General features: G+C 42.2%; 1 protein-coding gene across 1 annotated transcript in view; it reads left to right on the plus strand.

Annotated features, from left to right (window-relative positions):
* Positions 1-27005, plus strand: part of ccdc9 (coiled-coil domain containing 9) — a 29419-nt gene extending 2414 nt beyond the window's left edge. The window contains exons 4-15 of the mRNA XM_063907607.1: positions 240-389; positions 4270-4764; positions 5062-5145; positions 5380-5544; positions 5651-5832; positions 6324-6385; positions 12258-12387; positions 13229-13361; positions 13788-14280; positions 14418-14579; positions 15420-15569; positions 24826-27005. Coding sequence (XP_063763677.1) covers positions 240-389; positions 4270-4764; positions 5062-5145; positions 5380-5544; positions 5651-5832; positions 6324-6385; positions 12258-12387; positions 13229-13361; positions 13788-14280; positions 14418-14579; positions 15420-15569; positions 24826-24830 — 2211 coding nt within the window. The 3' untranslated portion in view covers positions 24831-27005. The remainder of the gene's footprint in view (positions 1-239; positions 390-4269; positions 4765-5061; positions 5146-5379; positions 5545-5650; positions 5833-6323; positions 6386-12257; positions 12388-13228; positions 13362-13787; positions 14281-14417; positions 14580-15419; positions 15570-24825) is intronic.
* The last annotated feature ends 415 nt before the right edge of the window (positions 27006-27420 follow it).

Here is a 27420-nt window from a genome sequence, read left to right on the forward strand (position 1 = left end):
TTACCATCTAACTGACATTATATCATATTTACTGTTTGAATGCAATAATAAGTTACTAAATATGGTGTTGACCCTAGAGTGACAAATAATTAATATAAGACATAAGTAAAACATTTCTAAAATTTTGTGTATGGGGTTCAAACATACAAGCCTAAAATCTGCTCAGAATTAGCCTTGATTATATATTTTGGTCACGGCTGTAGCCTCGTCTCACTCATGCTGTCACCTGATGTTAACAGGAAATAGAGGAAGACAAGAAGAAAGCAGAGCAGGAGGGCATCGCCGTGACAACACCGCGTAAACCCCGCCCACATGAGCCGGAGACGGACAGGAGGAAGACGGACAAAGAGAACTTCACCGTCACAGTCGACCTTTCTAAGCAGACAGGGGTAAAACATGCTGTGCACCTTTATTTAAATCATGCTCCCTCTGCAGAGGCACAATTAATCATGATCACATTCATCCCATCAAACTGTATTATGACATATTATAGTGATGTGATGCGTCCTTCCATCTTTCAAAGTCGCAGCGTATGACAGATTCTCATTACTGTGTTTGTCAGTTTACCCATCATGCCCTGCACCAGCCTTCTGCCCACTTCTTGTGTTACTTGTGCATGCGTGTAGTTGCATTTGGAATGTGTTCTTTTTTAAATTATAATTAAAGTTTCAACAAACATTATAGAAAGACGTTCATCTACCATTATATAAGACGCGTGTTCATTTGTAGCTACAAAAACGGTCCTGCGGGAAAGGCCGAGGTGTTCAATACAAGCAACATCATCAGAACCATGAGTGAAATACATAATATCAATTAAGATGAAACCCTGACACCTGCAGCTAAATCTGGTTAAAATAACAGCAAAAAGTGATATTCAAAGACTGAAAATAAGAATATAATAACATCGAGTAAGAAATAATCTGTAGAAAGACTGTAAACAATTTCCAAATACATATAGGTGGAGTATTACGTTACATTTCATTTGGCTGACCTTTTTATCCAAAGCGACCTACAATAAATGCAAAACATTTAATTGCCAAGATACAATGGAAACTGATGCGTTTTCAGTATGCGACGGACGATCTGCAGAGCTCCTGCTGTCCTGAGGTCAATGTGGAGCTCATTCCACCAAAAGGAACCAGGATAGCAAACAGGCCTGTTCTTGAGGGGTACCTGGGTCCAACTCGCAGAGATGGAGTAGCAAGCTGATTGGCTGACGCTGAGCGAAGTGCACGTGCTGGATTGTATGGTTTAACCAAGGCCTTTATGTAGTAAGGGGCTGATCCTCTCACAGCTCGGTAGGCCAGTACCAGGATCTTGAAGCGGATTCTGGCAGCCAGTGAAGGGAGTGAGGAGAGGTGTACTGTGGGAGAACTTTGGGAGGTTGAAGATCAGTCGGGTTGCAGCATTCTGAATTAGCTGTAGAGGTCAGATGGTGTTTGAAGGTAGACCAGCCAGGAGGGAGGTGCAGTAGTCGAGGCGTGAGATGACCACAGCCTGGAACAGGACCTGTGTTTCCTCCTGGGACAGCAGGGGACACATCTTCCTGATGTTGTTGAGAGTGTGTCTGCAGGTTTGGGTTGTAGCAGCGATGTTAGGAGTAAAGGACAGCTGAACGTCCAGGGTCAGGACCAGGGTCCTTCAGTCTGAGTCATTGAAACAATGTTCCAATGTTGATGGAAAGATCATGGATAGGAGAGTCCTTACCTGGGAGGAGGAGCAGTTCAGTCATCATATGTTTGTTTTAAAACCAGATTAGACACAGCCTTCAGTGTGTATCAGTATGTGATACTGATAGATTATATAATACAGTATTTTTCACTGTATTATATAATCTATCAGTATGTGATACTGATAGATTATATAATACAGTATTTTTCACTGTATTATTTATCAATCAAATATTTATTATATGCATTATATAAATTCAAAACATATTTATGGAAAACTCCTGTCAATTCAGTTTTGCCACTTAGTAATCTCACTTAATTACTATAACTACTTGTTTTTATACTGTGTAAATGAACAACATTCAAATGTTTCCACAAAATGTAAAACATGACACAACATTATACTTTATGCTTCCATAGAAGAGTTGTTGATTGTTTTCATCCTGATGTGTGCTGCTGCAATGGTTAGCTATCCAAAGTGCTCAGCTGTTGTTGATTTGATTTTCAGAGTGTTGGCACTGCACAGAGCTGGTGATTGCTCCTGTTATAGCCACAGAAGGTTTTAATGGCAGATTGAGCAGCAGAGGAGTCATCAAATGAACGAACCCTCCTGGAAACCGGCTCTGTAACCGGTTTATCTTCATGTTCAGTCGCAATTCAATAGGGACGGGCGTTTCAATCTGGGACGTAATCTATCATTCTCTGAAGATCTTTGCTGGGAATAGAGTTCCACAATATAAAGAGAGAGGGAGAGATTTCTGGTTCCCAACAGCGGTCTGGGCCCAGCAAAGTCTCCATGGAAACAAGGGAAGCAGCTGGACAGATGTTGGTTTAATAAATCTGGCACATTCGTAGAAAGTGTAGAAAAAGCAGTTTGCATGCAATTAATGCAATAGTTATGATAGAATAATAAACTTGTAGGGACATTTTGTCTGACATGTGTGCAGATTTTCAGAATTAAAGTGATTTGCAACATGTTGGGACCGCTCTTTTGGCCCCCTATCGGGCCCCCAGCTGACACAACATTGACATAATTCTATTCAAACATGTATTATGAGAGAAAATGTACATAATGTAATCTGTTATTGATCAGGATAGTTATGCTGCATCGCTGAGTTGTTGATAATCAGGCCTACTAGCCTACTAACCAGTAGATAGGCTGGTTTTGATGAATTTTGGATCAATTTAAAGTTTTAGGGAACTCAGAACGGCAATTTCTGATCCTATGAATGTCAGAAATGGATTCAACATCCTCAATAAACTCCACAACCACACCAAAAGTGTCCTAATCGGCCAAGCCAGTTTAAAACTATTGTCTGCATATGCAAATCCTTATAATTAATACAACTTAAGCGTCCAGCAGTTTCTTTGTGCTGGGGACCCCTACTAAACATTTCTAACATAAAACTTTGGAGTACTTCACATTTCTTAGTCAATGCACCTGGCAAGTATAAACGGGACTTTGGTGTAACGGTGCCGTCAGCCCCTGATGAGCTCCAGATTGCCTAAAATATCCCGCTGATGCTTGCAATCCCCTGCTGTTCAACATGGAAAGGTCAAAAGGAAACAGGGTGGAATCTGCTTCACATGTGTACCTGTCTGAAGGGATTTTTAAAAGCCAAATGGTCAAGTTTGGTTTATAGTCTGTTAAAGCTGCACAGCACAGTCCTGGTCCTGAGCTGAAAGAGCTCTTTGAAACACTGATAATAATCAGCCACCTCCCAGCCTCGCTCACCAGGATCCTCATGTGGTAGTTTTGCATAATCCATAGCCCTTACTACTCTTGGTACTTTTTATTGCACCAGTTCTAAAGATTGAGCAGATTGAATCTGTTTAAATTAAAAGCAGAGAGCTTAAATTCAGGACAGGATATATATTTGTTCTAACTCCATTGGCCAACTGGCTTCACATTTTTAAAAAGAGAATGAGTAATCACCGGCTCATCCGATCTATATTTCACTTTTTGGTTTATGAGACCCAAACCAAGCTTCAATGCAGAATAGTGGAGGCGATCAGTCAGTTTACAATGAACATTTCTCCCTGTGGTTCCTGTGAGTGTGACTGGGTTACAGACACAGGTTCATATCTGTCTCATAGGTAGGATTTTAACAATTTTACAAAGGTACTATCATCTGACCATGCAAGGATTTTTATGAAGCCAAAATGCTTATTTAGCCATTCTCAATTATTGCTATATGATCCTTATTTGTTTACACCACACACAGCTGTCATTGGTTACTTCATGCAATCGTCACATGGGTGTGGTGACAGGTATTTAGTCCACCTGTTATGTGCCTGGCTTGTGTGCAAAGACACAGAGGCTGATTTGGTTCAGATATTGTTTGGTCGACCGTATGGTGCTGCCTTGGTTATCGTTTGTTTTCCTTTCTTTACTCAATACCGAGAAAAACAAGTTAAGCACAGACTCTTCTCTGGAACGCCTTGAGGGATGAGCCAAACTTACCCCCTTAAGCAACTTAATTTATTTGAAGTCTAGCTGCTACAACCCCTAAAAGTCATGTCCGTCACAAACAGGGGATTCAAAATCAGAATATGTTACTGAGTAGACTTTGACTCGCTTTGTGTGTGTTCCCTGCAGGACAAGAGAATCGTAAACGACTGGAAACCACCTCGAGCCCGGAAGACCTCAGAGGAGAGTGATGCCCAAAGATGGCCCAGCGACGGCCACCGTGGGCCCAATGAGGGCCACCGGCGTGGGCCCACTGAGGGCCACCGAGGGCAGAGCGAAGGTCACAGAGAGCCAAATGACAGCCCCCAAGGAGGTCCCAGTGAAGGCCAGCGGGGGCCAAACAGCGAGCACAGCCCCCAGAGGAGGACAGGGTCGGGACGGACGAGTCGGGGAGGTCAGAGAGGGGGACGCCAGGAGAAGAGAGAATGGGAGCCCAGGACACCCAGAGAGGGAGAACCTGGGGAGATGGGAGGACCGGGACGCAGAGGAGGGAGGAGAGGAAGAGGAGGAGAAGGGAGGGGGAGAGGGGGAGGAGAAGGGAGGGGGAGAGGAGGAGGAGGAGGAGAAGGAGGAGAAGGAGAAGGAGGAGAAGGGACACCAGGTGGCGCAGACAGGAAATCCAAGGTGAGGATGAACTTTATTGATCACTGTGACTTTGCAGAACATGGGGAGAGAGGGGCCTCTGCACTCAGAAAGAGATGCATCATGATCATCTCAATATTGGTCAAAATAATTGTGATTATCATTTTCGCCACAATTGTGCAGCCCTATCACACGTGTAATACATGTGTTATCAGTTTACCTGAAAGAGAAAGCCATGTCCTGCATAGTGAAAGCCAGGCTTGTTCGGCCTCTCAGCCTGGAAGCCATGTGAACACTGTGATCTGTCGCTGATGATGCTGCCCTGTGTTGTGTTTTCAGGAGTGGGAGGAGAAGAGGAGACAGAACATTGAGAAGATGAATGAGGAAATGGAGAAAATAGCAGAGTATGAGAGAGGACAGCGGGTATGAGAGTCTCTGTTTATGAAGATTAGTATTAAAGCTATACATATACAGTGTCTCAGCTCATGAGATGGCATTTCATGAGTATTGCTTTCCTTTTTGAACCCTCTGAAGTCTCCCATCTCTTCTCATAATTGTCAGCTCTACTGTTGAACTGGAAACACTTCCCTTCTGAAGGAACGCAGAAGAAACGTGTTAAATGTGACACATCTTGAAATGTGTGTTTCCTCTGTTTAGGCGGATGGAGACAAGCCGATACGTAACTTTCTAGATGACCCGAGGCGTTCAGGCCCAGCGCCAGACATAGACCGCAAGGATGGCAGCCGGAGACATGTGCGGAACTGGGGGGGCCTGGACTTCGATAACGTCAAGACAGGAGGCGAAATGGAGAGAGAGTGGACTGTGAGTTATGTCCTTTTCTAAAAAGGTCGTACGCCAGCTGGCCTTTTGACAGCATTACCATCTTTCACTTCCTACTGTAGCACTCATTAACCTCTCCTGTCTGTAGAGTCGGAGGCCCGGTCCGAAGGGCTCTATGGACATGACCATGTCTATGACCGGACGGGAGAGAGCCGAGTACGTCCGCTGGAAGCAGGAGCGCGAGCAGATTGACGAAGAGAGACTGGCACGCCATCGTAACGCCACAGGCCAGTGGAGACGGGAGTGGGACGCACAGAAGACAGAGAACATGTGAGGACGGGCTATTAAACCCTCATTTCAGAGTGATGTTTGAAGCACGTTGCCATGCTGAGTGAAACAGAACTGTAATCCTGTTGCCATTGAGTCTTTGTCTGAGTCTGTGCATGTATCTGAATATTTCTTAGATATAGGACTATAAGTAATAACCCTGTTATTAATATATAAGATATACTTCATTGATCCCAACTTTGGAACGTACAGCAGCATGTCAAAACAAGGCATTGCACATCATTTGGAAATAACGAGTAGGAAATAGAAAATGAAACGGAACTGAAAAGTAAAATATATAAACAAGTTGATTTGAAAGATTACAAATCTCTAGACAAATAAACACTATGAAGGGCCAAATTACAGCTAACACAACTTAAAAGTAGGATATTATTTATATAGTAATCTGCCGGGTGTTTTTTTTATTTGACAAAAAATGCCTGCTATAACTTGCAATCATGTGTGTGTGTCTGACCCTGCGGCTTTTTTCACAGGTTTAAGGAAGACGCATATGTGGCCTCAGAGGGCAGCACACCTGAGCAGGGCAGCCGGAGAGGCAAGTACATGCACACACACACACATACTCGTGCTGTTACCGAGGTTACACAACACAACAGCTGGCAGCAGTATGACACCACATCCGTCCCATGTCTCTGATCGTCTGACATCTTGTCACTCCAACATGTCGCCACACACACTGCAGACACCCCACAGGACACAGCACCACCCCCCTCCTCCGGCTTATTAGGGTTATGTAAATGAGGCTTGATTAAGCTCCTTATGTAACTGCTGGCTGTATTTCCCCCCCGAGTCCAAATCAACTCCTGGTGCTGATCGGAAAGGAGCTTTCAGAAGAAACGTATTTTCCTTTAATGGCGCCAGCTCATTATCACTCTGTGAGATAAAGGCAAACAACAGAGGATAAACAGCCCAGCACTCCACAGGGACGTGTGATTTATTTTTCAGATTAATCCCACATTAAACCAAAAGTTACTTCTTTAGATTAATTACTTATTTTGGTCTGGATCTAAAAATACTCCACATTTTTGATTTTATCTAAATAATTTAATAATTTACCTATTTTAGTTTAATTTATTGTTATTTGGTTTGTGTTAGTTATCTGCAATGGTAGTTCTTGAATTTAAAACAAAAGTCAACATAAGTATGCTAATATGAGGCTGTAGCAAAAAAGATTTGGTCTTTTTGCACGTAACTATTATTTATTAAAACTTTACAGTAAGATAACATTTCATTATAGTGCCTTGACCTTTTTGGTAATTAACATTTAACCCTGATCTAGCCACTGAGATTTACCCGGAGGGTTAAACGATTCTCTGTGGGCCTGTGGTAATCCCAGGGCGAGTCGGCCTCTGTTGGAGTGGCTTTGCATCTCCGCTGCTGTGTCCACATGGCGTGTTTCTCTGGCAGAGACTGCTTCATCCCGTTCCCAGCTGCTTTTCGAAATGTCTTGACAACATATTGCCACTGTGACAGCAGTTGTAGGATAAATTAGCTTCACCCCAATTGGGTTTTAATATCTCTATGTGCTACTATTTATTTGTGCTGCAGTCAGAGGATGGTTGTCCTCAGGCGGCGTATGAAGGAGCTTTATACCGCTCAATCTGACATCCGCAGAGCAAGAGGAACAAAGGGCTAACGGCAATAAAACACTCAGTGTCCGCCATCCAGCGATATGATAGTCTGACATATACAGCTTAGCATAGATACCACCAAAATTATATCTTGCTTGTCACCAGCGTGGCTGCACAAAAGCGTTTTCCCCCCCGAGGCCGCTGCATGCAATCTGGGAACAATTTTCCAAAGATGGGGCGCTCTGAAGAAGACACCATGTGGACAAACGCCATGCTGGCCTACCTTTCCAACTTTGGCTTTGTGCTTGTATTGCAGATCTAAAAATTAGAATTAGATATGTAAAAGAATCACTTTCTTTGATAAATTATACGAACAAAGGTGTTCAGAGTGAGTTGCTGACAGAGACATGTGTCTGGAGTAGCTAGAGAAGAGAATGAACTGCTAGTAAGATATTAAATAGTTTAAATGTGTCATCTTTCCAGTGCTACACTCATCAGATAATATACACATTAAAAGTTAGTTCTATTTAAATGCAAATAACAACTATATACAGTGGGGCAAAAAAGTATTTAGTCAGCCACCTATTGTGCAAGTTCTCCCATTTAAAAAGATGAGAGAGGCCTGTAATTTTATCATAGGTATACCTCAACTATGAGAGACAGAATGAGAAAAAAAATCCAGAAAATCACATTGTAGGATTTTTAAAGAATTTATTTTCTAATTGTTGTGGAAAATAAGTATTTGGTCAATAACAAAAGTTCATCTCAATACTTTGTTATATACCCTTTGTTGGCAATGACAGAGGTCAAACGTTTTCTGTAAGTCTTCACAAGGTTTCCACACACTGTTGCTGGTATTTTGGCCCATTCCTCCATGCAGATCTCCTCTAAAGCAGTGATGTTTTGGGGCTGTCGCTGGGCAACACGGACTTTCAACTCCCTCCCAAGATTTTCTATGGGGTTGAGATCTGGAGACTGGCTAGGCCACTCCAGGACCTTGAAATGCTTCTTACGAAGCCACTCCTTCGTTGCCCTGGCGGTGTGTTTGGGATCATTGTCATGCTGAAAGACCCAGCCACGCTTCATCTTCAGTGCCCTTGCTGATGGAAGGAGGTTTTCACTCAAAATCTCACGATACATGGCCCCATTCATTCTTTCCTTTACACGGATCAGTCGTCCTGGTCCCTTTGCAGAAAAACAGCCCCAAAGCATGATGTTTCCACCCCCATGCTTCACAGTAGGTATGGTGTTCTTTGGATGCAACTCTGCATTCTTTCTCCTCCAAACACGACGAGCTGAGTTTTTACCAAAAAGTTCTATTTTGGTTTCATCTGACCATATGACATTCTCCCAATCCTCTTCTGGATCATCCAAATGCCCTCTAGCAAACTTCAGACGGGCCTGGACATGTACTGGCTTAAGCAGGGGGACACGTCTGGAACTGCAGGATTTAAGTCCCTGGCGGCGTAGTGTGTTACTGATGGTAGCCTCTGTTACTTTGGTCCCAGCTCTCTGCAGGTCATTCACTAGGTCCCCCCGTGTGGTTCTGGGAGTTTTGCTCACCGTTCTTGTGACCATTTTGACCCCACGGGGTGAGATCTTGCGTGGAGCCCCAGATCGAGGGAGATTAGCAGTGGTCTTGTTTGTCTTCCATTTTCTAATAATTGCTCCCACAGTTGATTTCTTCACACCAAGCTGCTTACCTATTGCAGATTCAGTTTTCCCAGCCTGGTGCAGGTCTACAATTTTGTCTCTGGTCTCCTTTGACAGCTCTTTGGTCTTGGCCATAGTGGAGTTTGGAGTATGACTGTTTGAGGTTGTGGACAGGTGTCTTTTATACTGATAACGAGTTCAAAAAGGTGCCATTAATACAGGTAACGAGTGGAGGGCAGAGGAGCCTCTTAAAGAAGAAGTTACAGGTCTGTGAGAGCCAGAAATCTTGCTTGTTTGTAGGTGACCAAATACTTATTTTACAGAGGAATTTATCAATTAATTCATTAAAAATCCTACAATGTGATTTCCTGGATTTTTTTTTCTCATTCTGTCTCTCATAGTTGAGGTGTACCTATGACAAAAATTACAGGCCTTTCTCATCTTTTTAAATGGGAGAACTTGCACAATTGGTGGCTGACTAAATACTTTTTTGCCCCACTGTATATATATATACAGAAATGTTACATGAGCATTTTTATTCATTGATCAACATTTGTTGACATCATGAGGACTAAGCTTTTCAAAGGAAGCAAATCTTTACATCTCTCTTCTCAGTGTTGTTCTTGGTAGCAAGATTAGTGATGTCTACATGGTGATGATGTCTCTGATTTATCTGGTTAACAAGGTGTGTGTGTGGTGGCATACTGTAATGTGTGTGTGTGTCCTCTCCGCAGCCCAGGGGCGTGACTCTCGTACAGAGCCTCGGGGCAGGGCCTCAGGTTAGACCACCGCATGGGACTGAGACTCCATTGTGTGTGTGTTTGTGTGTTTTTCTTTTCTTTTGTTCCATTTGTCTGAGCACAACAGCTGCACCCTAAACCAAACGCAGCCCCGCTCCCTAACCTGACCTCCTTTTCAGTTACTCAGTTCACTGCTATTCATATTATGTAATTGTTGTTTTTACTTGTCTCACAGTGATGCAGGTAGTATCAGAAACATTCATTTCAAGTAAAAAAAACACCAAGAAATGGCAGTTTTTAATTTACTACTGAAGTGCATAACTCATCACATACAAAACATTCTGCTACACAAAATAACACCCGAGGATTTGAATCTGATATATATCTATTGATTTTATTTCCTGCTACAGCCGGGACTACAGTACTTATGTTTTCCTGTATGTGCTTCCACACTCGTATCCTTTTGACCGTGATATCCCAGGAAAACCTGGCAAAACTTCCACTATATTCAAGGTATTAATTCTGACAATTTCAGATACTGTTTATGAACAACCTCATTGGTATTTAATAAGGCATTTAACCACTCTTAAAACCTATCTTTGATTTTTGTATTAATAAATAGGACTATGTTATCTTAAAAAAAAAAACCTGAAATCTGAAACCTTCAAACACACTAGAGTTATGTCTTGTTCTGCATGTTAACATACACACAGGCCTTGTCTAAATTGTACCCATTTGTATCACATATCAAAGTATTTAGCCTTTATTGAGCCTATCTTTTTTATTTGAAAAGTTCTTTCTGTTTAGTGTTGACTTCCCTTAGTACCTCCTGGCAGAAGTCTTCCTTTTCGTTGGACAGAAAGTCAAGTCAAATCTTATTTATATAACCCAAAAACACAATTGTCTCAGGGGGCTCTACAATTTGACAGTGTAATAAAAACAATTGACATAATGTTAATGTAAAATACAAATCAAATGAAATGTAGGACCCAGGAGGAGTTAGAAACAAGCCTGAGCCAGCCCTAACTTCAAGCCTTATTATAGAGTAGAGTCTTAAGCCTGTCCGAAATGTGGAGAGGCTGTCTTCCTCCCAAACACAAAAACTGACAAGTCAAATCAAGATTCAAGTTCCAACAGCATTGACTCTTCAGGCTGCTGTGATGAGGGGATTCAAACCAGAGCAGGACAAAATTTCTACTCTGCCTTGCTTTACTCCATTTCTCTGTCTGACTGCAGAAGATGTTACAGATTATGACATTACACCGGCCCCACATTAAAGCCTGCACTTGCCGTGTGTCTTTTCTTCTCCACCTCTTCTAATTTGTGGAATGACTCGAGCGTCCTCCTCTCGCCCCTGGCTGCTCTCTTCATCCTCGCAGTTTTTTGTATTCTCCTCTGATCCCTTCCTTCTTCTTGACCTGTTTTTTGTATCCCACCCTCCTCTCTCCCTTCAAGGGCTCCCTCCCTCCCTCTGACCTTCTCTATCCTTCCCCCTTCTCATCTTTGCTCTTCCTCCCTCCTTCCTCGTCACCTCTTTCCTTAATGCTTTACACCTCTAAAGTCTTCTGTCCATCTTCATGCTATACTTTTATCCATCTTTCTGACGTTTCTGTTTCCTTTATCCCTTCTTGTTTTTTTTATAAACTCTGAATAATTTCCTACATCCCATAATAGTGTGTTTCTCATGTCATTATCTCTCTTCTTTTCCTGTACAATGGTATCAGAGAGAGATGCAGTGACCTTTGTAACAGACGGGTTGCTTACTGGGATAAATAATAAATGTGTGACATTAAGAGGGTTTGTTTAGATACAGACACAAAAATACAACCCACATATATATTTTTCTGAGCTTCTTATGTAGAAAATGTATCACTACCTACCTGATGTATTTCATTCCTGATCATTATATTGAAATAAAACCGAAGTGGATAAGCCCATTACTCCCTAGCTGAGAATCAGACGTGTGACCTCACTGAGTCACTGCAGCAGTTTGACCTTCAGGACAGCTGCTCACACACCAGCAGACAACCTCCTCTCTGACTGCAGATGTGATGTGTGTAATATACTGTACTTACCATTAACCTGCACTCTATACAGTGTTGAGTAATGGAACCGCTGCACAACAGTCTCCTTCGGGATCAATAAAGTTCCATCTTTAATACAGAACATGGCTATTATGACTTAATAAGCACACGCATTTTTTTTTATATGTACTTTTAAAAAAAAAAATTTTAAATTTGGTTTTATATATATACCATGTAGTGTATTGACACACTGATCGCCTGATCAGGTACATGTTGTGGTTCCTGGCTTCATGATGTCACTTCCTGTAGATTATTCCAACTGAACTGATCACACACCATTTTCCTCTGATTAACCCTACCCTTTTTAGGTCAACAATAACACAAACATTGATTTACACTCTTCATTGTGTTTCTCACAGATGACAGTAAGCGCCCTCCTAAAACTCCGACGTTTGGTGACTTCATGTCTCAGGGCCGGACCCCAGGGCCACGGGGCGAACGCGGTGAACGCGGCAGAGGGAGGGGCCGAGGACAGAGGGCCAGCTACAGGTAAATCCAAACAGTCTCTCCTCTACTGAATGCTAAAGATAAAGATTTTCAGTTCAGGCGCAAACAAGTCTACTGCAGAATTGATGGGATGTGGACAGTGTTTCTTTATCTCTCTTATCATCTAATCAATTTTTTCCTAAAACCCGGAAGTGAGTAAGCATTTGACCACTTCCGGTTCCCTCGTCTCAGTGTCAGTGGGATTTCTCCGTAGGATTTTGGAAAATAGCTCGGATCACGTTTTGTTCTACGACATTAAATACATCAGCAGGGACACCCCCCCACCACTGGGGATCTTTGAAGAGTTTGCGAGTCTGAAAAACGATGGTTGTTAACAAGTGGCTGAATAGGACTACGGAAGTTGTCGAGGACGTTGTACGTCATTACCCCGAACACATAAACACTCCCGCTAAGTTTGTTAGCTCATCTTTGTAAAACGATATCAGACAGGTAAGTGAAACAGCCACGACTTGTAGTTAAATTCAGTGTGGCTAAAAGGAAAAGCTTTATTAAAATATGCAAGCGCGCGAAAGTCAGTTGAAAGGATCTTAAGTTAGGGTGACGTTGAGGTCGTGCGACCCTGCTGTAGTCCTCTGTAGTTCGTTTATAGAATGACTTTAGCATTTTGCTTCTGGCGATTAGATTTATGATTGGAAAATGATAAAACAGCATTACTACTCTATAATTGCATGGTGTTGTTATGATATTAACATTTTAGTAGAAATGTTGTTTTTGATTTGTTTGTTTGGTAAATGTATTGTTCGTTTGTGGGGAGACTATAATGATATGTCGGTATGAGAGTTTAGTGTTGCTTCCATCACTCATATGTGGCTATCTTTCACAGCATGCATGACAACCGCTGGGAGGGAGACAGAGAAGAGGAGGAAAAGGAGAAGGAGGACAAGACAAAGAGAGAGGAGAGGGCTAAAAAGAACGAGAAGCAGGAAGAAAAATCCAAATCTCCTCCAACACAGAAGGTAGGGGGGCTTCATCGGGATCGATCAGGCAGAGACAGCGTTAATGTGCAGCAGCATTCACGCACCGGACTAAACTGCACATGATTGATACTTGAGATACCTTGTGAACTCGCCAACAATTAGTCCCTCCTCATTTACTCAAAGAAACAGAGCATTCACCTAACATTTGACTTAGAGCACGTAATAAAAGCAACTCACAGCTATAATCTATATCTTGTTTTTACTGACTGCAGTTCCGCTCAACTCTAGAGGCGGTTTCACTGTCTCTCAGCTGTATTCTACCTGCCTGCATCATTAATGCAAAGTAAGACACAGCCAGAAGTTTCCCTTAGGAGTTGGTAGAGACAAATCTAAATGTCAACAGAGGAGAGTAAATGTTGAATGTGACTTTCCCAGTAATCTCCTCATTCCATTTGTTTCCCTCAGGTGGAGGCGAAGGATGGAGACGGAGAAGACGACGATGAGGAGTGGGAGGATGCCAGTGGCGGAGAGGATGATGAAGGCAGCGACTCAGAACAGGACTCCAGAGGCGAGGAGAAGAAAGACGTCGGGAGGGAGAAACAAACCAAGAGCAAAGACAACTCCCCCACATCTCCAACGCCTCGCTCTCGACCCACATCAGCAGGAAGCCCCAAAGAGCAGCGCCCCCCCAGGCCGAAGGTCCACATCCCCCCACCAACAGTTCAGGAGTCCCCGGAGGGAGGAAAGCCCCTCAGCCCCTTCCTGCCTCTGGAGAGCCACCAGCCTGTCTCAGACTGGGGGGAGGAGATGGAGATGCTGTCGCCCAGGAGCAGCATGGGAGGCCAGAGCCCCCTGAAACCCCCCAGCGTTGAGACCAGCCCACCCCAGAAGAAGGAGCAGGAACCGGAGCCGGAGAGACAGACTGAACGTGCTGAGCCCCAGCAGGAAGAGGACACAGGTAGAACACTAATGGTTTATCCATGTTGTCTCTGCTCCACTGTCCATGTGTCTCATCCCTTTCTCTCTCCATCCCTACCTCCTCTCCCTCTACTTCCTGTATCCCTTCTTCCCCTCCTCTTTATCTCCTACGCTCAGCCCTAGATGTCGCCTCTCCTTCAGAAAAGTCTGTCGTAGTGTCAGAACCAGACTCCGTCCCCACAGAATCCCCTGCTGCACCGCCATCTGACCCCGCCCCCTCTCAGGTCGATGATGTTGCGGAGACGGTGGACGAGGAAACACCTGCTGCCCCATCACAAGGTATGACAAAACTCAAATAACAAACTAAACACGGCTTCAGTCTGCGTTCATGCCAGGTTCCCTGCCAGGCTGTACTTATCTTGATGCTTGAACAATCAATAATAAGCGCAATAATATATTTTTCAACGAGAACAAAAATAATAATTTCTATTGCTTTCATGGAGCTGTTTTCAGCCACATCAGGCAGCTGTTTACAGAGAAAAATCTCCAAAAACTCAATGTGCATTACCTGCTCAGCATCAGACAGCAGACGGGCACATTTAGAAAGCAGCTGGTGAACACTGACTGGAGCATTTAACAGATAGAACTAGATATTTCCCTCAGGAGTTCACCAGGTAGATTCTAAAAGCAGAACTGGACACACATAGGGCAAATGATAGATCCTCAGTGAACATCAACGACTTTGTGAAGTTGTGGTGGGTGAACCTTGAACCCAAAACATGTTGCACTTTAAGGGCAGAATAAGGAGTTATATTTGAATATCTTTTTGTCTATGTAAATAATTGTTCTTCTCAAAATATAATACACACATTGCCATCATCGCACAGACCCCTGGAGCCCTCTAATCCCATTTCTTAGCAGAGTTAGAGACACGTGCACTGCCACAGATGAGATGTGCCCATTAATCCCTAACGTTATTAAAGCAGGTTCTTCAATGTGTGCAGCATTATGACAATCCATCCATTGTCTGTCAAGATATTTCCCTCTGAACTAAGAATGTGACACTAGAAGAAAAACCATGGAAGTATATTTTGGACTGGACCAACTGTCGATGGTCATAGAAATAGCAGAGATAAATGGAATGGATCAAACACTGTAATGTGCACTTTTTCCTGACAGCTGACAAACTGGACGCCCCTCCAGCCGCCCTGCAGGCTGAGCAGAGCTCCTCTGAGTCAGATGGAGAGAAAGATGAGGACACATCGCCCGCTGAGACCGAAGACGCTTCTGCAGCAGAGACAGAGGAGTCCTCACAGCAGATGTCCTCAGGTACAGTCCAACAAGTCGTTAATGTAACAGACCCTGGCTTAAACCCCTCGCCTAAATCCCTCTCACGCTTCTCTCTGTTTGTTTGAGTCTTTGTTTTTAATGTCGTGGTTCTCCGCATTGCTTTCTTTATTTTCTTTTACTTCAACATCTAAATAAATAATGTTTGGTGGCACAACAAATCTTATACACCCACATGCAACATTTTGCCTGGTTTGATCCGACATGACTCTCCTCCATACAATCAAGAGCCCACTTCCTGTTTTTGTTGCAGCTCCTCCTGTGAGGACTGTCGTATTAACTCCTCTAATGTGATGTATTTTCTGCCTGTGTGGCGCATGTTGGCTCCATCCTACCTCATCATCCTCATCATGTTTTCCATCCTTCTGTGGCAGAGACAGCACTGCATGGCTTGCTTCCTGCAGGACCTAACCTCCATGTGATGCCTCTCATTCTCACTTTCAGTTTTTCCAGGTGTTAAAGCACATTTTGAAATGAATTGACTCATTTGTTGCTGTTGAGGTGAGAGAAAAAGAGCTATCAAAGTGAAATTATGTGTTTCCTTTATATCATCCGCCTAAAATGTCACACAAAACATTCAATCAATTGAATTTGCTGCTTTATTGTCGATTTTAAAGTAACACTATCTACAACAATATATACAACAATCCCTAGAGGTAGACATGTTGGATTTAGTTGCTACGTTGGCTGCTTTGTGTGAGCAGGCAGCAGTGAATGTCCTGAACAAATGTGGATTTAGGATGGTTCACAGATTGAGAGGCTGACAACATGTTTCTGAGCCCAGCCAAATTGGAGATCATTTCACGACTCAGTGCCTGTGTTTATCAAACGTCCCAGAGAGGGATGCGTTTATTGGACATGCTTTTTAGGAATAGCGGTAAAAGCGTTTTATCAACTTTCTCAACATGTAAAATATCTCTAATCCAAGACAAGTTTCACCCACACGAGTACCTTTTAGGAAACTGCTTTCTTGCAGAGTGGGAGGAGAGGTGTTCAGGGAAGGATTAATCACAACAGGATTTGTTAAAGGATAATTTTGATGAACAACAAAATAGATTTTAAAAGCCAGGCCTTGTACAGCCACAGAGGAGAACATGGTATGGTTTTACTGAAAACACTTGAAGGCCACATAAAGGACCGTGGAAGAGAAGATCACATCTTCCTCTAGAACTCCAGAAATTGTGTTGGAAATTGTAAGTAGCTTATTTACAAAAGCTTAGTATTTAATTCATAAGATGTTTTGGGGTTCTTCTACATTAAATGCCTCCTATTATACTATATTTGAACAATATATTTTGCTCAAAATACAAAACAGATCCCCCATTGTAGCATGCCTCATCCCCCTCTATTTCAGCCCTGTTCCTGAAGTGCTGATTCTGTTACTGTAGCTTTAAATGAACTAGCTGCTGTTGGCCACGCCCCTTTGGCTTGTGATGATCTCTCCTCTGAAGAGAGTTTTCTAACTCAGCTAAACGCTGCCGTGATTAAACGCCATATTATGTTCAAACCACATCCAGCATTATTTCTGAAACAGTATGGAGCTCGAACGTTTCTCTCTCGGTTTACCACAAGGACAGGACCTTTATAGTACACACAGTCTCTCCAGTACAGCGTTAGCTCTGAGATGCTTGCTAACTCCAGTGTTGTAGTCAAGTCACTATGCCTCGAGTCCAAGTCCAGGTACAAGTGTCAAGTGTTCAAGTCCGAGTCAAGTCCAAGTCTTTAAAAAAATGTCCAAGTTGAGTCCGAGTCGAGTCCCTATTGATCAAGTCCGGGGGGTCCGCATCTTTCTGTTTTGTCGCTTGTTAGCAGACCCTTCACACGATAGCAGAGCGAACAGGTACAGGACGCATAGAGCGAGGAGATCATTGTCCACTAGTTAATCGATCGCGTATGGCGTCGTGCTCGCGGACGGAAAAAAAACAAAACCAAAATGGGTCGCGAAATACACTTGGGCGGCCCGCCCAAGTATCTATGTGTGGGTAACCCTGTGGTGTTAAATTTCAAAAAAACTTAACTGTGGTCCCGCAGCTCATAGGCGTGTCCTAATGGCGGGCGCTATGAACTTTCATATGCATTTTGACGTTCAACGCACTCTAGTGCTCATAACTACACTCCTGTCCTCTTAACAATAACACTCACAAAAATGCAACTCTAATGTGCTTTATTTGCACATACATAACCATGTCTATTTTATCATGAATAGCGTATAAAAAGGCTGGCAGCACCAATGTTAATCATAGACGTTGTTAAAGTTGAAAAACATAACACTCACAGAAATGCAAAACTGTAATGTGCTTTATTTAATGTGCTTTATTTAATGTGCTTTATTTAATGTGCTTTTAACACAAATACAGCCGGAAAACAAGTATTGAACGCGTCAATTTAACAAGCAACTAGTTTATCCATGTAAGAGAGTGACACAGCAGGTGACAGAGCGAGACAGTAAGTGTAAGAGAGAGACAGTAAGTGTAAGAGAGAGACAGTAAGTGTAGAGAGACAGTAAGTGTGAGAGAGACAGTAAGTGTAAGAGAGCGACAGTAAGTGTAAGAGAGCGACAGTAAGAGACAGAGACAGTAAGTGTAAGAGACAGAGACAGTAAGTGTAAGAGACAGTAAGTGTGAGAGAGACGGTAAGTGTGAGAGAGACAGTAAGTGTAAGAGAGCGACAGTAAGTGTAAGAGAGCGACAGTAAGTGTAAGAGAGCGACAGTAAGAGACAGAGACAGTAAGTGTAAGAGACAGAGACAGTAAGTGTGAGAGAGACGGTAAGTTTAAGAGAGAGAGACAGTAAGTGTAAGAGAGAGAGACAGTAAGTGTAAGAGAGAGAGAGAGACAGTAAGTGACAGAAAACCAAACAGTAAGTGGCATTTTGGTCCAAAGTGAGATATGTACATCATTTGATGGCAAAAGGACATAAATAAATTAGCAAAAATATTAGAGATATTAAGCACAAACCACGGTCGTTGCCATGGAAAAGAAATATAAATGTTCAAAATGTATAACCCGAACAAAACACAAATTATTGTTCATTAAGTACACCACTTTCCATGTGTGTTCATCAATGTTTTAAAATAGTGAGATCCTGTCAGTAAACACTGTTAGACCAAGTAACGAAATAAACATAACTCATTTTCTGGACTTATTTGTTTTGATTAGGCTACACTAGGGCTGAATGATTTTGGAAAATAATCTAATTGCGATTTTCTTCCTCAATATTGATTTAATATGCGATTATTTTTTCATGGTCCTCTTATGTATTTTTCAACAAACACAAGCAATAAATCAATCGTGATTACAATCGTGAACCTCGTGAGGTAGCAACAGTAGCGAGGCACGTTCTGCACAGTACCTGACGTTGCGCAGCATCTTCCTTTTTAAAGCCAAAATAATTCCACACAACTGACGTGGCGCTCCTCTTTGGTACCAAACTTCCAGCCGTGCACTCTTCTGACGAGCCTGAGGCCATTGTGCAACAGGTTCAAGCGCAGCGTTGACTTCTTTCTCTGCCTGCTCGGCTCGCTCGCAAGTCACGTGACCAGATCACGTGACCAGTCAAATCGCAGCCTTTGCGGTTGGAAAATCTCGTTTTGTCATATCGCGATATTATCGCAAATGCAATTAATCGTTCAGCCCTAGACTAAATACTCTTTCAATGGGCGCACTGGAGGCAGGGATGGAGAATACTCTTGGCTGCTTTTCAGGAGGAGACTTTGTCAGATGACTTTCCTCTTGTCCAGTCTCTGCATCCGCTGTCGGTGGCACTTGCTTGTCGCCCTCTGCCTTTATGTACGCTGAAATGATAAGGGCAGGAGACTAATTACAAGCACTAAATATACCTAATTATATTAGTATATAATGGCCTTTATTGTAACACCTTAAATGATATTAACATCCCATCACTGAAATCATTACCCTTAGCTGTGAATTGTTAATAAAACAAATATCAAATATATAATATTCTTCAAATTGTCTTTGCTGTGACAGTCCAGCTGCACATCATGTTCCAGCCACTGGAAACCAAAGGCAGGGTCTAGCACGGATGCTACAAAGAAAGCATTTGTGAAAGGAAACGTGGTAGGGCATCTTCCTTTGGATGGTTCACATCCTGGCATCTGTACTGCTTGGAATATCTCGACAAACCTAGTTTTCAAGGACTTCTCAAGAGCTCGCAAGTAGGGGTCCACAGTACTTTACTTTCCCTTTTTTTCTTGCATGTGAGTGCACAGACTGAGAACACAGGGCACAATTACACTGACGGTCACTATTTTCTCGCCCTGAGTGAGGTTAGTGGCCTCTAAAAACGGCTCAAGAATTTCTATTAGCTGTTTAAGCGGACCATACTCTCGTGGCCCTCTGATTGTAACACACTAGCTATCTTTTGGCTATCTAATTGCACATAACCCTGGACCTGCTTCAGGGTAAAGTTCCACCGTGTTGCGTTAGCTGAAGGGATGGTGACATCCCCAAACCACGCTTCGAAGCGATTTTTAAAGGTGGTGCTTGTGTGGAGGATGGTGGCGTTGCGGGAAACCTTTTCCAGGGTGCTTGAGAGCCCACATGCCTCTTTCAGGCCGTCTTTTATCACTAGCTGCAGTGAATGACAGAAGCAAGACAATCTGCATCATACAATTGTCAACTAATGTGTCATTCATTAACTGCTGGTCTTCTGGCATCAGGTCTTCCCAGATCTCATCCTCCTCAGACGTGATGGGATCTTCAGTTTCAGCATCACAGGGATCCTCTCTGGAAAAGCTGACCTGAAAGGCTTTCTTCATGTTCGATGCATTATCTGTTATTACAAAAAGTATCTTGCTTTTAATCAGGTACTCCTCAATACAGGATTCAAACAGCATGGCAATATTCTCGCCTGAGTGTTTCTCATGCACTCTCTCACAACAACAAGATAGGACTGAAGGCTGAGTTCCTGGTTTCTTTCATCCGCTGTCACTGTGTGTGCGGTCACCCCAAGAAACGACCCCATCCTCCTGTCACTCCAAATGTCTATAGTAACAGAGACACTGGAAACTTCTGCCAGCCGGCTTACATTTTATTTTGGCTTCCACCAGGCCTGGAATGGTCACAGAGGTGATAGTGGATCTTGCTACTGGCACATACAGAGGGTCCAGGACTGGAAGAATGTGCCTGAAGCCCTGATGGTCAACAATGGAGAGGGGCAAGTCACAGCTAATTATTAAGTCTTTGACAAGGGAGTCACTTATGGCCTTTTGACGTGGATATTTCAGTTCGTAGATCTTCTTCGGTTCACCAAAGAATGATGTGATGGTGTTTGAGGTAGCAGATTGTGACACAATGGAGGAGGCCCAATATTCTTGGAGCCTATAAGGGGAGATAGGATAAACATTTAGCTGCTGATGCAAACAACTTTCAACTTTCATACCAACAAGGATATTATAGGCCTAGGCTATTTATTTATTCATTTATCTAATTATATATGTATGTATTTGACCATATTAATAATATGTATGTCGGCTAGACAATGGGAAAAAATAATGACAAGATAGCCCGTTTTAGGATTTAGGCTTTGACCAACAAGGCATAACCATAGCCAAAGTTGGTTTATTTAATCTCAAAATTAAAACTCAAAGTTCAGTTCAGATTAAAATGAATAAATTCACAATCATAGTTCCCCATTTTGAATTTAAACTAACTAGTTCACGGACAGTTAATTTAACATAGTATTTTAAAGAGTGAGTAAAAATGGTGAGAATGAGTGTCTCTGCCCTTAGCTTGTCTTTTACAATAAAACCTTTGTAGCCATGAATTAAAATGATGTCCTGACTGTTAATGCGCATTTTTCTACCGCGCTGGATTGTTTTGCACCAGCAGATGTTGCACGCTTTTAGCAATTGTAGGTTGCACTACTTTTGTATAGCCGTCTGTCTTGTGCATGCATAACTAGATATTCAACTGTAATAAACTTACAAAACACAGCATTTTTGTGTCAGTAGCCTACTGGCATAACTAGACATGCAATTTAGGCTAAATGAGGCCACGCAATAAAAAAATCTTGTGCACCATGGATTTTTTTGGCAGAGATGAAGAGCTCAAGCACTATGACTGAATAAAGTGATCGCACATCAGCTATGAGAGATATGGCCCTTCACCAGTCTCTCCCAAAAGCCATACTACTGAATACACCCCTGTCTGACAAATCAAGCTTTAAATGCAGTAACTTTATCTGTATATGCAGTCTCCCCTCTCCCTCTATATATACGGCCTGGGCCGGCCCTGGGCATAGGAGAACTAGGCGAATGCTAAGGAAACTACGCTAACATTGCATACAGAGCCAATCATGGCCTGTCACTACCATCAATCATCTTCGAACAGAGGGAACATTATGCGTTCCATTTTTTTGCCATGGCACTTGAAGTCTTTGAACGCAAAACGGACAATCTTTGGGGCATTGTCTCCTGGCATTTTTTCGCGGTTAAACTTAAGTTCATGTTAGTTTGTTTTTTTAATGAGAACTTGACGTGACGTCATGTGTGATGTATGACCTGGAAGCAGAAAAACTTTCCCTTGCACCGGAGCTAGAGGGCGAATAAGAGAGCTTGACACGCACATCATTCAGAAAGATGTATGCGCCAAGCTCTATTATTGGCCCCCTAGCTCCGGCTGTGAATCCCGTAGGATCTCACGGGAGAATGCATCGGAAAGAAGACAGTGTAGCAGCAACATTTCTACGCCGTATTATGGCATAAATATTAATAGAAACGTATCGAAAACGCGCCGGCGTCCTTTCGAGTCATCGCGAGTCCGAATGCAAGAGTCCAAGTCTGAGTTCAACTCATTAGTGCTGAAGTCCAAGTCAAGTCACGAGTCTCTAAATTTAGCTCATGAGTCGGACTCGAGTCCGAATCCCGGACTCGAGTACTACAACACTGATAAACGCAGACCATAATACTTCCAAATCAGAGTGGTTTCAGCTCTCCGACTGTATATGGAGGGCGGTAGGTTGGGTCGTGTCACATGGGGGGGATGTTGCCAGAAGTTCAATGAAAAGCCAGCTCCCCAGTCATCTTAAAACCCAGTTTGAGCTGGATGTCTACATTAAAGGGTTTGGGATGGGTCGTACCGTACCTGTCCCGTAGTCCCGTTTATTTAGATTGTTGAATGGTCAAAGGGACACTAGAAGAGACATAAGACTGTCCACATGTCGGACATTAAAGTAGGTTTGTGTCGCTGTTTGTTCTCTTTGATTAAATCTACATTGTATACAGTGTACACCCACTTTAATCCAAGTAATATCAGTTTTATATATTCCTTATCTGCAATTTTGAAGAGATACCGAGTTCAAAAAGAGTGAATAAATGTTCAGAAAGGTTTCGCAGCGTTAACTATTTGAATGTCAATGTTGTGATTCCACCTACCCTAAAATAATTGAATTTGATCATTTCAGCTCCTTCAGTGTGAGGATTAGATGTCTCTTTCTTCTCTTTTACTTCCAATACTATACTGAGTTTTGGACTGTTGGTCGGGAGAAAAAAATGCTTTGCAAAATAATACTAAGCCATATCTTGTTTTCTGCTTTCCTTTTGACTATCAGTGGTCTTTCATTTTTACAAAGTGCCTATCTTCCATGGTGGTCAACCTGGTGTTGCTTACCCAATTCTTCTTCATTTCTGATGATCAGTAGAGCACATACAGTACAGATAAACTGTTAATTCCAAGGAAGGAACTTGTTTCTGTTTTCTGCTCTTGTGTAAAAGCCTCTGTCTCAGTTAGATTTCATCTGATGACTCATTAGTGATAAGCAGCAGCAGCCAGATGAGCTCATTTGGGCTTTGTGTGTGTTTGTGTCATGCACACACATGTCTGTTTATGTATTTGTGTGTGTTGGTGTCAGGGTGGAGATCAGGAAACCAGAGAATTAGAGGCACAATTAGGTTTTAAAAGGCTTTTCTGAGGAAATGAGCTGCTGCCTGCTGGACGGATGATGGGCAGACCGAGCAGAGACGGTTTTGAAGCGTGATTGAATTAAACCTTGTGATGTTTGTGCGGCTCCACAGTGGAATATCTGACAAGGAGTACCAGCAAACGGCCTTACCAAAAAAACACTGATCTTTTTGTTGTTTTTCTAATAAAAAGAATTTTAAAGAGATATACAATTATAAATAAAGTTTCTGAAGTGAAAGTAAATATATTCATCATTGAACTCTGGTTATGTGCCAGACTCACTATTTGCACATTCCAAAGACCATGAAGTATTGTGTTATCTCTGACATAGCCAGGCCAGCTGCTCCCCAGTTTCTTATCAGTTTATTTCCAACCATGTCAAACTTTCACTTTCGGTCAAGAAATGCGGAGTACAATCTCCCAGAGCGCAAAAAGCGATTATTCTAGTCTGACCAACTTTACCAATCCTATAGAATTCCTCAGTGGAGGGAACATACTGTAAGCATGCTTTGATACTCAATTGGACAGCGACAGTAGACAACAGCAGATCACAAATCTTTCCTGGTTGCCGTTGCTCTGAGCTTTTTGTTGCAGCTTTTAAAGCTTCTGTTGTTGGCTGTGGTGGCCATATTTTGATTGTTACATCAGTGATTTCCATTAGTGCTCAGAAAGTGGAGATTGGACTCCAGCCTACCCTCCTCTTTGGCTTTATTTTATGGCTTTTAGTAACTTTGACATGGAATATTGATTTCCTACCGACAGCAAATGGAATTTTTTTCTTTTTCATATCAGACCCACTGAATCTATTTTATTTTTTTCTTTCAGAGACATCCTGACACACTACATGTTTTCAAAATATAAGTATGAAGAGCTTCACTGTAGTAGATCATGGTGTTTTAAGTGTAATATATCTGACGTTTTGATATAGGATCACAGTGATCAGATTAACATCAAGGATCAGCTGTGTGACTTATGGCACTTTGATGGACACAAACTGGATTTTAAAACAACTTAACTTCAATCTTAGAAACCACATGTTCTGAACCTGTCAGTGCACATCGCTCTTCCAACTGTATCATGTTTGTAGAACTTTATGATTGGGCGCATGATTAATTTGGTTGCCACATGGCGGTCATGTTATAGTGACAGGATCAGGGTTCTTGTATTATTCAATTTGTAAATGCATCCCTCTAAGGCACACATTTTGTTCATTGAAGATCAAAATGCTGGTTTTGATTTCAAAGGAAAGTGTTGATGTACATGTCGTAGTAACAGAAATAAACACACGCCTCATCACTTCCTCTGTGTCTGTATCCACAGGCTGAGGCTGCTGGGAACCTTGACACTCACTTCTGAGGGAAGAAGAAGGAAAGATGAGATGGACGAAGAGCATCCCACTACTCATCACCAGTGACCGCCACACACCTAAGTAGAACTCCAAGAAATGATAAAAAAGCAGAGGAGGAGGGACTGTCTCCCTCACCTTTTCCTATTGGATCAGTGGGTCTGATATTTCTGGAGTTAAGTAAATGAAAATGTATAATATCCTTGCTGGAGGATTATGTTGTATATATATTTTTGACAGAAGATCATTAAGAAAAATCACCTTTGAGCCCTCAGAGCTCAACAGAGGTCTGCAACATTCAAAGATTTGAAGTGTTTTAGTTGTTTTTTTATGGCCCTAGCTGACCAGAAATCAGTTTCTAAAGGGCTTTCTGATGATCAGTTCAGAGGTCCACATCTTTTTTTAAACCTACTGACCGCCTGGCTCAGGAACAGAACAAATATGTGGCTATTTTCCGTGTTGTTTTTGGCTGGAGGATGATTACTTCATCATTCACGAATCAAACTGATTTTGTATCTCAAAAGGCCAGCATGTTAGCTAGTTTAGCATGTGGCATCCTTCTGCCTTGTTGTAAACACATGTGGCTTGGCTAAAATGTACAAGAAGAATGCGTTAAAAATGATTTAGTGCTGCTCTGCCTGAAGCCACAAAAGGCTTTATGCAGTTTTTTTGAAATAGTTTTATGATTATCATTTGCTTGACAGGTTTATTTACACGCTCCCGTGTCGTTGTACAGACTCGACCTGCGAGTGTGAGCTCAGACCCTTTTTACTTTACACACACTAAATAAATGTATTAATGTAATTTAAATTGATTGTTTTTATGTAGAAATTCTGCACACAGACTTCTCCAAACTGGTCCCATTGAGCTCTGGTTGCCGTTGCTCTGAGTTGTTAAAGCCTCTGTTGTTGGCTGTGGTGGCCAACTTTTGATTGTTCCATCAGTGATTTCCATTAGTGCTCAGAATGTGGAGAGCCTCCTGTTTGGCTTTATTTTATGGATTTTAATTATTTCCCCATGGAATATTGATTTCCTACCAACAGGCAATGGAAATATTTGTCTTTTTCATATTAGACCCACTGAATCTATGAAGAAGAGCTTCACTGTAGTAGATCGTGGTGTTTTAAGTGTAATATATCTGACGTTTTGATGTAGGATCACAGTGATCAGATTAACATCAAGGATCAGCTGTGTGGCTTATGGCACTTTGACAGGACACCTCCTCCTCATCCTCCTCCTCCTCTCAATATCTACCAAAATAACAATTCTGTTTTTCAGGGCGGCAGTCGCTTTCTTTCACAATCAGAATGCTTTTGTTTTTCTCACTGACAGACTGTGCTGTCATTTTATGAATCCTCAGTGATACACAGAAATCTGTTTATCTGGGAAAGTTCCACACTGCCTCTTTAACTGTTTTTAAATCAATGGCTTCAACCTAATAAATACTTGTCTCTAATTTGGAAAGACAGACCTGTATTAAATGAAAGTGCTGAAACTTATATTTCTAGCGTAATGAAGTTTGTTTTGGGATGAAAGCCTTCACTCGTACCTCAGCAGACCAAAGGCTTTGAGTTTGGTTTGTTTTTGAGTTTTTCTTTGTTTTCTGCAAGTCTTTGAATCATGCCTGTGGACTCTGGGATACCGGAGTTGCTTTAATGTTGTTTTCTGGATGAACAAAGCTGATGCATTTTGATTCAAATGAACTGCAATATGTACAGTTTTTAAATGGAAATGAACATTCCACGACTGGGTGTTTTGTGCAACATGTAGCCTGTGAGCTATGAAACATGACTCTGTTTTTTGCATAATGGATGTTTGTTTTTCTGAGCTTCGATGACTGGTTGTAATTTAAGCAGGAGATATTTTCATGTACAACCATTTCTACAATGTCTTCCTGTTTGATACATGAATTCACAGAGAACCTCACGGTTTGGAGCTGTGCAACTGTTTTCATAAAGATTATCAGCACTAGCATGACTCCAAAATTGTATCTTTTTAATGTTCTCAAAGCCATAGATGAAATAAATGTCCCTCATCAACTCACACATCAGAAGAGAGAGAAGCCCTGATGTTTGTGTTCACATGACATGTAAAGCACAGTGTGGCTTTATCAGTTTTTGTTTCTCTTATTTAGCCAATAAATGTATTTCTCCGATTTCTGAAGCCAAGTGTGATTTTTGCAGTAGGTGATGGAGTAGAGGCAGGGGGCACCAGCTGCATGCAGTGGGGGTGGTGGAGGGGGACTGGTGCACAGGGTTCTAGCATGAAGGGCAGCCTCTATGGCACTGTCTCCATTGACCCACTGAAATAGCTCATTATAGTTTATCACGTTTTCTCCACTGTAACAACGCTTCATTACATTGACTCTGCTGTAAAGGCACTGCACCATAGTTTCTCCACTGGAATGGTACTTCATTACATTCTCTCCACTATAAGTGCACTGAAAAGCATCTAATTGGCAGTTTTGTAAAGGCACTGCACCACTTTCTCCACTGGAAAGGCACTTGATGTTTTATCCATAGTTAGGGCCCCATAGAAGGCCCTTCATCTCATGTCTCCTCTGTTAGGAC

The sequence above is a fragment of the Eleginops maclovinus genome, chromosome 18 (assembly GCF_036324505.1).
Source record: "Eleginops maclovinus isolate JMC-PN-2008 ecotype Puerto Natales chromosome 18, JC_Emac_rtc_rv5, whole genome shotgun sequence".
NCBI lineage: Eukaryota > Metazoa > Chordata > Actinopteri > Perciformes > Eleginopidae > Eleginops > Eleginops maclovinus.